Genomic DNA, 13,015 nt, shown 5'->3' on the forward strand with positions numbered 1-13,015 from the left:
GAACCCACCAGCTGCTGCGCAGCAGAAAGATGCTTCTGTAAAGATTTACACTCTTGGAAACCCTATGGGGCAGTTCTACTCTGTCCTACAGGGTTGCCATGAGTCAGAATCGACTCAATGGCAGTGAGTTTGGTTTTATTGGTTTGGTGCTAGATAAATACCAAGGAATTAAAGATGAATTAGATGAAGTAGCTGCCTTCAAGATGTCACCTTGAAGTCTAAGGTGCACCTGACCCAAGCCATGGTATTTTCAATCGCTTCATATGCATGCAAAAGCTGGACAATGAATAAGGAAGACTGAAGAAGAACTGACACCTTTGAACTGTGATGTTGGCGAAGAATATTGAATACACCATGGATTTCCAAAAGAACAAACAAATCTGTCTTGGAAGAAATACAGCCAGAATGTTCCTTAGAAGCAAGGATGATAAGACTTCATCTCACATAATTTGGACATATTATCAAGAGTGATCAGTCCCTGGAGAAGGACATCATGCTTGGTAAAGTAGAGGGTCATCGAAAAAGAGGAAGACCCTAAACAAGATGGGTTGACACAGTGGCTGCAACAATGGACTCAATGATAACAACAATTGTAAGGGTGGTGCAGGACTGGGCATTGTTTTGTTGTGTTGCACATAGGGTCGCTGTGAGTTGGAATTGACTTGATGGCACCTAACAGCAACACAACACAATAGCTGCCCTTAGTTTTTAGTGATGGTGGAGAGAGAGAAATGCAAACTAGTAGATGTCATAAAATATGACAGGTGCTATGTGTTTTATTGACCATGCAAAGGCATTCGACTGTGTGGGTCATAACAAATTACAGAAAACATTGCGAAGAATAATTCCAGAACACTTAACTGTGTTCATGAGGAACCTGCCATGGGTTCAGAAGTACACATACTTAATCCTCACCACAACATTTGGAGGAAGGTATGGTTACCACGTTCTTCTTACATGCATGAAATCAAGGTCTCTAGGAAGGAGCAGTTTGCCTAAGGTCCCCCAGCCAGGAAGCACAGGAACGGGATTGCAATCCAAGTCTTCCAGACACTAAAGTTTTTGCTCTTCATTGCTACATTTTATTGGTTCTGAAGAGACCAAGCTTTTGGGATGGAGACCAGATTGGAGGGAGAGAGGATGGAGAACAAGATGCTAGATAGTAGTCTAAATGCTTAGTATGCTCTGTGCCAGTTGCAACTGGGGATAAAATTGTTCAAAAAACAAAAAGTCCTTGCCTCCCAAAAAGAAAAGACCAATATGTGCTCCACTCTTATCTCAAACCTAGTCATCTAAATGAAAAATTTCAACATTTGGGCCCATTGAGTGTTTTCTTCCTAACACTGTGTCAGCTACTATGAGAGGGAAGTGAGATGCTGTTAAGTTGGGAGTCATCTTCCACTTCAAGCCAAGTTAAAACCTGATTTAGGAGGCACATTGAGCAAAGACTTTTAACATCTTCTAGTCTTTCATTCCTGCTTGCTCTTGACCTCAAGAACCATGCATTCAACCTCAGGTTATTCAAAGAATTAACCCATTACTCCTTGACCTCAATTATCTTATCATGTGATGGAACCCACTGAACAAGAGGGAGCCTGGTTCATGTGCCACTTACCCTCTAGTTGCTGCTTGTACCTAACTGGAAAAACGTTAACTATTGACAACTCAAGTCATTTCATAAACATATATTCCACACTGGTTTTCAGGCACTGCTAATGGGGATATATAGAGGAACAAGCCATCAGCCACCCTTAAGGGGCTCACAGTCTACCCTGACATGGAGGCATGAAAATGTGATTGAGATCCAGTGTGACATGCGATAATACAGATTTGTAATAGATTTTGTTCACTTTGGTTTGCACATCACTTTGAAAAATGCCTGGTGCATAGTTAATAATATGTATTTTTTTTTCACTGAATGGAAAGATGCAGTGAAGTTCCATTGAAGAAAGTACACAACTTTGCAGGTGGGTTTCAGAGAGGACTTACTGCCCGGAATTGTCCTTCAGTGATTGTATGTTTCTGATCATCAGTATCTTTGCTCATTTTTTTCTTCCTTCTTTTCTAACAATTAAGTACTATTCATTCTCCAGGCCAAATCCGGAGTAGAGATGAGTTTGTCTCTGTATCTCCAGAACTAATAAATGGATGGATGGATGCATGGATGGATGGATGGATGGATGGATGGATGGATGAATGATCATAGGAGTGCTCACGATTGCCTCAACAAACTATGTTCTCCATTTCTTCAGGATGTTTTCATGTGTTGTTTGTCCTCTGTGAGGTAACCTTAATTTCTTATATACTGAGCTAAATCCTATTCATTCAAGTGTCAACTCAGGCATCATTTCATCATCAATGAGCCTCTGGTTTAGGGTTGATTTATACACTATTGTCATAGACTTCTGTGAAGTTGTCTGTCACCTTCCTCCCTGGGAAACCCCATAATGCCAGGGATTGAGTGTTAGTCACCATTAGGTGTATCCCCAATGCCCAGCAGAGCTCCCGGCATGTAGTAGGCCTTCAGGATAAATCAATACATAATTGAACAATTAGACCATTTAAATATATTTTTTTCTATATGCTATCATGAGATAAAGCCATAAAACTTGACCATTTCTGTGACTATGGCCTCTTTGATTCCACATTTGTTAAGTGCAAAAAAGAAAGAAAGAAAGAAAGAAAAATAAAAGCCATTTATTTAAAAAAAAAAAAAAATTTTTTTTTTTTTTTTTTTTTAGTCTCCTTTGGGATAATTACCAAGGAAAAGGTATCTGCCATCACTTAGGCCCATAGAGTATCTCCTTCACATGGTGTAGAATTTCTCACAGTTATGTCACTATAATTAGTTCTGATAAGAAGTAAATTATGGGGCTGAATTTGTTTATGACACATGATATTTTAAAAGATATGGAGCTTAATGATGAGTTTCAATCACAGTACACCTGAAGAGAACCGCCATCTTGACTTCTCTTCATGCAAATAACCTTAAGTTGGGGTTTCAATCAAGACAGGCTAGTGCATAATGGGCTCTCAAATGAGCGCTTCTGGGCCTGAATGATGCTGGTTGACTCATAGATGTCATTATGCACAGTGATGCTAATAGCAAGTCTTCAATGAACCTCAAGGCCATTACACTCAATATTCCTAAACATCAAAGAGACTCTGTAGGAATGGTATTACTCTCCTCATGCTACAGATGGAGAAGCTAACACTCAGGTAAAGTTACTTGCTCAGATTCACAAAGCCAGTAAGTACTAAGCAAAGGTTTCAAATTCAGGGAAGAAGGCTCATTTGAAAGCCTTCTCTCCGGGCTTTGTCTGCTTGTCTGCTGGACGGGACTGCCCACCCACCACAGGGAAGTACTCAGGGATGCTGGAAACCTGAGGCAGAGATCAAATTTCAATGGAAAGTAACTTTAGCACTGGCTGATAGAGAGCCAGCTATTGCAGATACTCTCCCTTGGGGAAGTAGGGTGATCCACATACCAAAAATAATTTATCGTAATTGTGAACATAGGACAAGTCTACAAGTCTGCATCATATTCTACTTCATTTCCAGAACCAAGGATAGGGTAGTCTTTCCTTGCATTTCAACAGTGAAAACAATAAGGTTGACCTTTAAGTTCATATTGCTTTATACATATTATCTCATTTGAGGCAAACACATTGCTGAAGAGGAAGACACTGCCCCCATGTACAGATGAGGAACCGAGAGATGAGAAGTTAAGTGGCTTAGGTGGCCAGACTAGAAAGTAAGAGAACTGAGGTGTGCGTGATTAGTGCATTTTTTATTACATTCTAGTTGTTACTCATTCTCATCTCTATATAATTATTTTTTTCCTTCCTTCCACCAACTTAAAGCAAAAAAAGATTAGCGGGAGTGGGGGAAGAGCCCTCCATGTTAGATTACTAGATTGCAGTGAATCCAGGAACCCAAACTGAGACATGGGAAAAGGAGAAAATCTTACAGGTGTGAGAAGGCCATAATTCCCAGTGTGTCCAGTGCTTCAGAAAAGCTAAATAAGAGACTGAGCATCCAAGACAACCCACCCGCAATTGCAGCTCCAGTTGTGATGGAGCACCAAGACCAGCTGAATATATAAATTATTAACATGGCAGCATTCTCTGAGTTGGCACAGATCCAGTGGAAAGAGTGACTTGCCCGTCTGCCAACTGCTCTGTTTTGCAGAAGAACACAATATATAGTCCTGGGAGATACTCATGTTTATTGTACAATCTTTCTTTCTTAAAATTATTTTCCTAAATTATTCCATAGAGCTATCCAGGGAAAGTACGGGAAAACTATTGTGTAATAGCTCTAGATGTTAACTTGGAAGTTCCTGAATTCTTAATCCTGTGAAGTCTGTGTAGGTTCTGGAAATCAGGTGGTTTCCTCTGTGCCCTTGGCAATGACATGTGGCAGTGGGGGTTAAGTCTTGCCAAGTTGCACCCTACCCATCCCCCTCATCCATTATCACACAGACCTGGCTTCACTCACTTGAACGAAGCATGTTTTACTGAGGATTTGATCAAATGAAGGTGAGCAAAGTAGTGACTCTTTCACGACTTTTTTTTTTTTAATGATTTCTCCAACCATTACCACATAAAGCTTAATAAAGCAACTGTGTATCCATAGACACAACTTTTTTAAAAAAAAAAAAGCCTAGTATGACAGAACTAATAAATCCATTGAACACAAAATCCCCAAGAGCATATACCCTTAGGAGGCTATATGTTGATTCCAAAGCCAATTTTTTACACATTCCTGATATTCCTCTTTGGAAATTGCTTCAGAGGCATTGGTATATATAAATTTTGAATATATGAATAGCTTTATTAGGGTTAATCTTCATTCCTTGACAGCCAATTTTATTTTCAGCAAACATATTTGAAGCTAGAGCTATGTTTTAAATCCCCATACCATATAACCAATCAGAATGCCCAGGAAACTCTTTTATCTCAACCTCTCCCAACTTGAACTCATCATCACCCCACCACACCTAATCTGCCTTTCCCATGCATGCCCTACTCTGGGAATGATGTCATGGTCCATTGAACTGATTATGTACAGTCATCACTTCTGAAAGTCAAAGGAATATTAGAAAATAGATATGCGCAAGATTCTTCTATGAGATTGCTACAATTTGAATCTCTATGTAACAAAAGTTTTTATTTGAAATAATAATTTACAGTCTCAAAGAAGTAGGGTCAAAGATGCAAATGCTGATGGTTGTTAGGAACCACGGGTGCATTTATAAACACAGATGTCCGTCAAAGGTGTCTGGAAACCATTTTCTGACTATAATTGTTTCATTTCTTGTGAGGAACAAGTAATAGAATGTGGAGAATAAGACCAACCCAAGTTCGCCTGTAAGTCTCACGTAGCTATTTTAAACTCTGAACCCCATGAAACAAATTTTGAGGGACTACTTGCAAGTCAGGATGTGTTTTTAGAGGAAAAGAGCCCCATGAATTAACTCAAAGACTGGCTAGGCGATAACCGGGTCACACAGCCTCTCCACTCAGTACCTGTCTCTGGTTCTCTGTTTCCAGGCGCAGCCTGGCCTCCACACACCTCCGAGTCTCCAGGAAGGCTTGGCGCTGGGCCCGGTCTGACAGGTAACTGATGAAGATCCCAGCTGTGTTCATACACATGAATAACACTGCCTGGGCCACCACCTACAACAGAATCACAAACAGAACCTGGTCAGGTGGTCAAAACGAGAGCTGTTTGGGAGGCAAAGAGAAAAACAATTTTTTTTTCAGTGATAAATCTTATTGTAGTAATCCAAATGTCTGGTGGCATTTTAACAGAACCACACCTTTAATTCAGGTCTTGGATCACATGTCACCGACTCAGAGAGGCCTCCTATGACCACTCTACCCAATTTAAAGCTTTTTCCCTCCACAGTTTAGGCCTGACCCTGGACTGTACACCTGAGGTAAGAAAAGAGGGAACGGTCAGCTTATTCATTCTTCCTCACTCTATCTAATTTCCCCCATAAGAAATGCTAAAGAAGTTTCTTCAGGCTAAAGAAATACGATACCAGATGGAAATGGATTTTCAAAAGGAATGGAGAGCAGAAGAAATGCTAAATATCTGGTTATGTATAAAAAAGACTATGTATTCTTGTCATTTTCTTTAAAATGCATGTGACACTTTATATAAGAAAAAATTATAACATCATCCTCTAGGCTTTGTAACACAGATAAAATATATGAGTTTAGATTACGATTCAACATAAAGAAAACAAAAATCCTCACAACTGGACCAATCAGCATCATGGTAAATGGAGAAAAGATTGAAATTGTCAAGGATTTCATTTTACTTGGATCCACCATCAACACCCATGGAAGCAGCACTCAAGAAATCAAAAGATGCATCGTATTGGGCAAATCTGCTGCAAAAGATCTCTTTAAAGTGTTGAAAAGCAAAGATGTCACCTTGAAGACTAAGGTGCCTGACCCAATCCATGGTATTTTCAATCACCTCATATGCACACAAAAGCTGGATGATGAATAAGGAAGACCAAAGAATTGACGCCTTTGAATTGCAGTGTTGGTAAAGAATATTGAATATACCATGGACTGCCAAAAGAACGAACAAATCTGTCTTGGAGGAAGTACAACCAGAATGATCCTTAGAAGCAAGGATGGCAAGACTATATCCAACATACTTTGGACATGTTGTCAGGAGAGATCAGTCCCTGGAGAAATACATCATGCTTGGTAAAGTATAAAGTATAGGGTCAGCGAAAAAGAGGAAGACCTTCTGTGAGATGGATTGACACAGTGGCTGCAACAACGGGCTCACACGTATCCATACAAAGGCCTGTATATGAGTGCTCATAGTGGTACTATTCACAGTAGCCAAAAAGTGGACACAATCGAAATATCCACTAGGTGGTAAACGGATTAAAAATGTGGTAAATCCAACAACAGAATGCTATTTAGCAGTAAGAAGGAAAACAAAACTACTAATACACCCTACAGTAAGGATGACCTCAAAAATATTATGCTAAGTGAAAGCAGCCCAACATAAAAGACCAAAAGACCGTCAGGTGATATGTGATTTCACTTATAACATGTCTGGAAGAGAGACAGAAAAGAAGGTAGGTTAGTGGTAGCCCGAGGACAGAGGTGGACCAAGGATTGATAGTAAATTAGTGTAAGGGCTCTTTTGGGGTGATGGAAGCATTATAAATTTGATAGTGGTAAGGGCTTAAGGGCTACTCAATGTCTTAAATTTAGTGAACGTGGTAGCCATTCAACTTAGGGATTTAGTAAAAGAATAACAAAATAAACCTGAAGTATGTGGAAGAAAATAGTAATAATAAAAGAAGCAGAAATTAATGAAATAAAAAAACAATTTCAATATACAATATGACCAACAAAGCCAAAAGTTTGTTCTCTGAAAACACTAATAAAAAGAAACATATCTAAGAATTTTAATTTAAAAAAGAGAGAAAAGGTACAAATAAACAATATTAATGAAAAATGGGCTTGAGCTCAAGACATTGCAGAAAATAATAGATAATAAAAGTATATTATGCAGTTTAATATTAGAAAAATTTTAGGCAGAATTGATATATTTCTAAAAACAATGTCTTTACTAAAACTAGCTTGAAAAGAAAAGAAAAAAATTAACTAAATGAAAGCAGTAATTAAAAATCTTTGTACAAGAAAAGCAACAGGCCCAGATGGCTTACTCTCAGCATTCTACAAACAACTGCAGAAGAAATAATTTGAATCTTTCATATTCTCTTCTGGAGAAAAATAAAGAACACTTCCTGACTCAGTTTATAAGGCTAGCATAACCTTACTACCAAAGCCAATACAGTTGGTGTAATAAAAATAAATAACAGGCAAATCTCACTCATGAACGTGGAAGGAAAAATCCTAGAATATTGGCAGGTAAAATGCATCAAAGCATAGAAAAGATAATACAAATTGACAATCCTGAATTTATCTCAAAAAGTAGTTTTAGCATCATCAAATCAACTAATGTAACCTGCCACATCTGCAGCTTTTAAAACACATATAATCATCCAAATATATGGCGAAAAAGTATTAATGAAATTAATATTAAATTAAATATCCATTAATTAAAAAATACCCGCACAAGGTTTGACTTGCTCTTGAATGTCCAGTAGCAAATGTAGAAGGAAGAAATGAAGAAATAAAAGAGTTGAACAGAAAATTCAAAGCGTGGGTCGAGAAGACACAGTGAAGTATTATAATGACATGTGCAAAGACCTGGAGTTAAAAAGCCAAAAGGGAAGAAGATGCTCAGCATTTCCCAAGCTGAAAGAACTGAAGAAAAACAGTTAAGCCTTGAGTTGCAATACTGAAGGATTCTACGAGTAAAATACTGAACGACGCAGGAGGCATCATAAGAAGATGGAAGGAATATAGAGTTGCTGTACCAAAAAGAATTGGTCAACATTCAGCCACTTCAGGAGGTAGTATATGATTAAGAACCAATGGTACTGAAGGAGTAAGTCCAAACTGCACTGAAGACATTGGCAAAAAACAAGGCTCTAGGAATTGACAGAATATCAATTGAGATGTTTCAACAAATGGATGCAGCACTGGAAGTGCTCAACCATCTGTGCCAAGAAATTTGGAAGACAGCTACTTGGCCAACTGACTGGAAGAGATCCATATTTATGCCTATTCCAAAGAAAGGTGATCCAACAAAATGTGGAAATTATCAAACAATATCATTAATATCACACACAAGTAAAATTTTGCTGAAGGTCATTCAAAAGTGGCTACAGCAGTACATTGACAGTGATCTGCCAGAAATTCAAGCCAGATTCAGAAGAGGACGTGGAACCAGGGATATCATTGCTGATGTCAGATGAATCCTGGATGAAAGCAGAGAATACCAGAACAATGTTTACCTGCATTTTATTGACTATGCAAAGGCACTCAACTGTGTGTGGATCATAACAAATTATGGATAACATTGTGAACAGTGGGAATTCAGAACACTTAATGTGCTCATGAGGAGCATCTACATAGATCAAGAGGCAGTTGTTCAGACAGAACAAGAGGATACTGAGTAGTTTAAAGTCAGGAAAGGGGTGCATCTGGGTTGTATCCTGTCACCATACCTATTCAATCTGTATGCTGAGCAAATAATCTGAGAAGCTGGACTATATGAAGAAGAACTGGGCATCAGCGTTGGAGGAAGACTCATTAACAACCTGTACTATGCAGATGACACAACCTTGCTTGCTGAAAGTGAAGAGGACCTGAAGCACTTACTAATGAAGATCAAAGACCACAGCCTTCAGTATGGATTGCACATGAACATAAAGAAGACAAAAATCCCCGCAACTGGACCAATGAGCAACTTCATGATAAACGGAGAAACGACTGAAGTTGTCAAGCATTTCATTTTACTTGGATCCACAACCAACACCCATGGAAGCAGCAGTCAAGAAACAAAATGATGCATTGCATTGGGCAAATCTGCTGCAAAATATCTCTTTATAGTGCTAAAAGGCAAAGATGTCACTTTAGGGAGTGGGGTGCACCTTGACCCAAGCCATGGTGTTTTCAATTGCTTCATATGCATGGGAAAGCCAGACAATGAATAAGGAAGACAGAAGAAGAATTGATGCCTTTGAGTTATGGTGTTGGTGAAGGATGTTGAATATACCACGGACTGCCAAAAGAATGAACAAATCTCTCTTGGAGGAAGTACAGCCAGAATGCTCATTTGAAGCGAGGATGAGGAAAGGATAACATGTTTCACATACTTTGGACATGTCATCAGCAGGGACCAGTTCCTGGAGAAGGACATCATGTTTGGTAAAGTAGAAGGTCAATGAAAAAGAGGAAGATCCTCAACGAGATGGATTGACACAGTGGCTGCTACAATGGCCTCAAGCATAACAACAACTGTGAGGATGGCGCGGGACCTGGCAGTGTTTTGTTCTGCTGTACATAGGGTCGCTGTAAGTTGGAACTGGCTTGACAGCACCTAACAACAACAATAAAAAAATATATTCTAGCAAACTGAGATCAGAAGTAAACTTTCTTAATCATTATGTAGGTAGGGTACCTATAGAAAATAAAACAAAACAAAAATCAAAACACCTAACACAAGCATTGTACTCAATGGTAAAAGGTTGAAAATATTAACTTAAAGATCAGAATGCCAGTTATCACGAAAATAGATTCAACATCGTTCTTGACTGTAAAAGGATAATTGGTCAACTACTGGGAAAAACATTGGTAGGTATTCACCTCACACCACGTGTAAAATAAATGCCAGTGAATTAAAAAGTTAAATGTAGACAATGAGACTATTAAAAAGGGAGAAGAAAATAAAAGGAATAATTGCTCCAATTTTCTAAGCAGAAAAGCATGAACAAAGTCTCAAACTAACGGTAACTACTTTTTATTAAAGGGGCTCTGGTTGTGCAGTGGTTAAGCTCTTGGCTGCTAACTGAAAGCTGGGCAGTTTGAATCCACCAACAGCTCAGGGGGAGAAGGATGTGACAGTCTGTTTCCACAAGATTACAGCCTTGGAAACCCTATGGGGGCAGTTCTACTCTGCCCAATAGACTTGCTATGAGTTGGAATTGACAGCAGTGGGAATATTTTTCATTAATGAAAACAAACTCATAGATTGTTGACATGGAGTTAATTTACTGAAACATTCCTGGAAAGCAAATTGGCAACATGTTAAAAAATTTCACTCATTTCTTTTGACCCAGTGAACCAACTTCTAGAAATCTAACTTAAGGAAATAATTAGATTCAGGATCAAAAATTTTTGTTACGGGATGTTCTTTGCAGCTTTATTTATGAAAGTAAAAACAAGTGGAAACTGAATGTTTCCAACAGTATAGGGAGTGGCTGAATGAACTGTGGTAGATGCATATACAGGGGAATAAAAGGGAATTAAAAATATTTAATGACATGAGCAACTCCGTATGACACAATAAGTAAAACGTAATATTTAAAGTTGTGTTTACACACAAATTCAATGTGATTCTAATGTTTAAAATGAACGAATGCACACACATACACATGCCCCCATAATGGGAATTGTTGTCGTTAGTTGCGCTAAGTCAGCCCTGACTCATGGCGACCCCATATACAACAGAAGGAAACGTTGCCCAGTCCTGAGACATCTTCGCAATCATTGGTATGCTCCGTTCAGTGCTGCAGCCACTGCGTATTTTGAGTGCCTTCCAACCCAGGGTGCTCATCTTTTAGTACTATATCGGACAATATGCTGTTGTGCTCCATGAGATTTTCATTGTCCAATTTTCAGAAGTAGGTCAATCACCGGGTTTTCCTAGTCTGTCTTAATCTAGAAGCTTTGCTAAAACCTGTCCACCATGGGTGATCCTGAGAGTATTTGAAATACCACTGGCATGTTATTGTTGTTAGGTGCTGTCGGGTCAATTGGTTCTGACTCACAGTGACCCTATGTACAATCGAACAAAACACTGCCCGGTCCTACACTTTTTTGATGACCCTTTATTTTACCAAGCATGATGTCCTTCTCCAGGGACTGGTCCCTCCTGACAACACATCCAAAGTAAGTGAGAAAAAGTCTCGCCATCCCTGCTTCTAATGAGCATTCTGGCTATACTTCTTCCAAGAGAGATTTGTTTGCTCTTCTGGGAGTTCATGGTATATTCAATGTTCTTTCCAGACACCTTAATTCAAAGGCATCAATTCTCCTTCAGTCTTCCTTATTCATTGTCCAGTTTTCACATGCATATGAGGTGATTCGCCAATGCCTCCAGTGCAGCTTGGACCACTTCCTTCAGTACCATTGGTTCTTTATCATATGTTACCTCTTGAAATGGTTGAATGTCAACCAATTCTTTTTGCTACGGTGACTCTATATTCCTTCCATATTCTTTTGATGTTTCCTGTGTTGTTTAATATTTTCTTCATAGAATCCTTCAATATTGCAACTCAAGGCTGGAATTTTCTCTTCAGTTCTTTCATCTTGAGAAATGCCAGGCGTGTTCTTTCCTTTTGGTTTTCTATCTCCAGGTCTTTGCATATGTCGTTACAATACTTTGTTTTGTCTTCTTGAGCCACCCTTTGAAATCTGTTTGACTCTTTCACTTCATCATTTCTTCCTTCCACTTTAGCTACTCTACGTTAAGAGAAAGTTTCAGAGTCTCTTTTGACATCCATTTTGGTCTTTTCTTTCTTTCTTGTCTTCTTAAGGACCCCTTGTTTTCTTTATGTATGATGTCCCTGATATTCCACAACTCATCTGGACTTCGGCCGTTAGTGTTCAGTGTGTCAAATCTGTTCTTGAGATGGTTTCTAAATTCAGGTAGGATATACTCAAGGTCATACTTTGGCTCTGGCGGACTTGTTTTAATTTTCTTCAACTTCATCTTGAATTTGCAAAGAGGCAATTGGTGATCTGTTCCACAGTTAGTTCCCGGCCTTGTTCTGACTGATGATATTGAAGGTTTCCATTGTCTCTTTCCAACAGATGTAGTCAATTTGATTCCTACTTATTTCATCTGGCGAGGTCCACATGTATCCAAACCCCATGGATAGTCACTGTTTATGCTGGTGAAAAAAGACATTTGCAATGAATAGGTCATTGGTTTTGCAAAATTCTATCATGGGATCTATGGTGTCATTTCTATCACCAAGGCCATATTTTCCAACTACCAATCCTTCTTCATTTCTAACTTTTGTATTCCAATCACCACTAATTATCAATGCATCTTGATTGTATGTTTGATCAATTCCTGACTGCAGAAGTTGGTAAAAATCTTCAATTTCTTCATCTTTGGCCTTGGTGGTTGGTGTGTAAATTTGAATAATAGTCAGATTAACTGGCCTTCCTTGTATTCCTATGGATATTATCCTATCATTGACAGTGTTGTATTTCAGGATAGATCTAGAAAATGTTCTTTTTGATAAAGAATGCTACGCCATTCCTCTTCACTTTGTCATTCCCTATATAGTAGACCATATGATTGTCTGATTCAAAATGGCCAGTACCTA

The 13,015-nt window shown here is 38.7% G+C and overlaps 1 protein-coding gene across 1 annotated transcript in view; it reads right to left on the reverse strand.

The window, feature by feature from the left end:
* The window catches only part of ADCY8 (adenylate cyclase 8), a 223,057-nt gene that overhangs the window by 172,176 nt on the left and 37,866 nt on the right, over positions 1-13,015 (reverse strand). The window contains exon 2 of the mRNA XM_010588496.3: positions 5,532-5,681. Coding sequence (XP_010586798.2) covers positions 5,532-5,681 — 150 coding nt within the window. The remainder of the gene's footprint in view (positions 1-5,531; positions 5,682-13,015) is intronic.

This window comes from Loxodonta africana, chromosome 14 (assembly GCF_030014295.1).
Source record: "Loxodonta africana isolate mLoxAfr1 chromosome 14, mLoxAfr1.hap2, whole genome shotgun sequence".
NCBI lineage: Eukaryota > Metazoa > Chordata > Mammalia > Proboscidea > Elephantidae > Loxodonta > Loxodonta africana.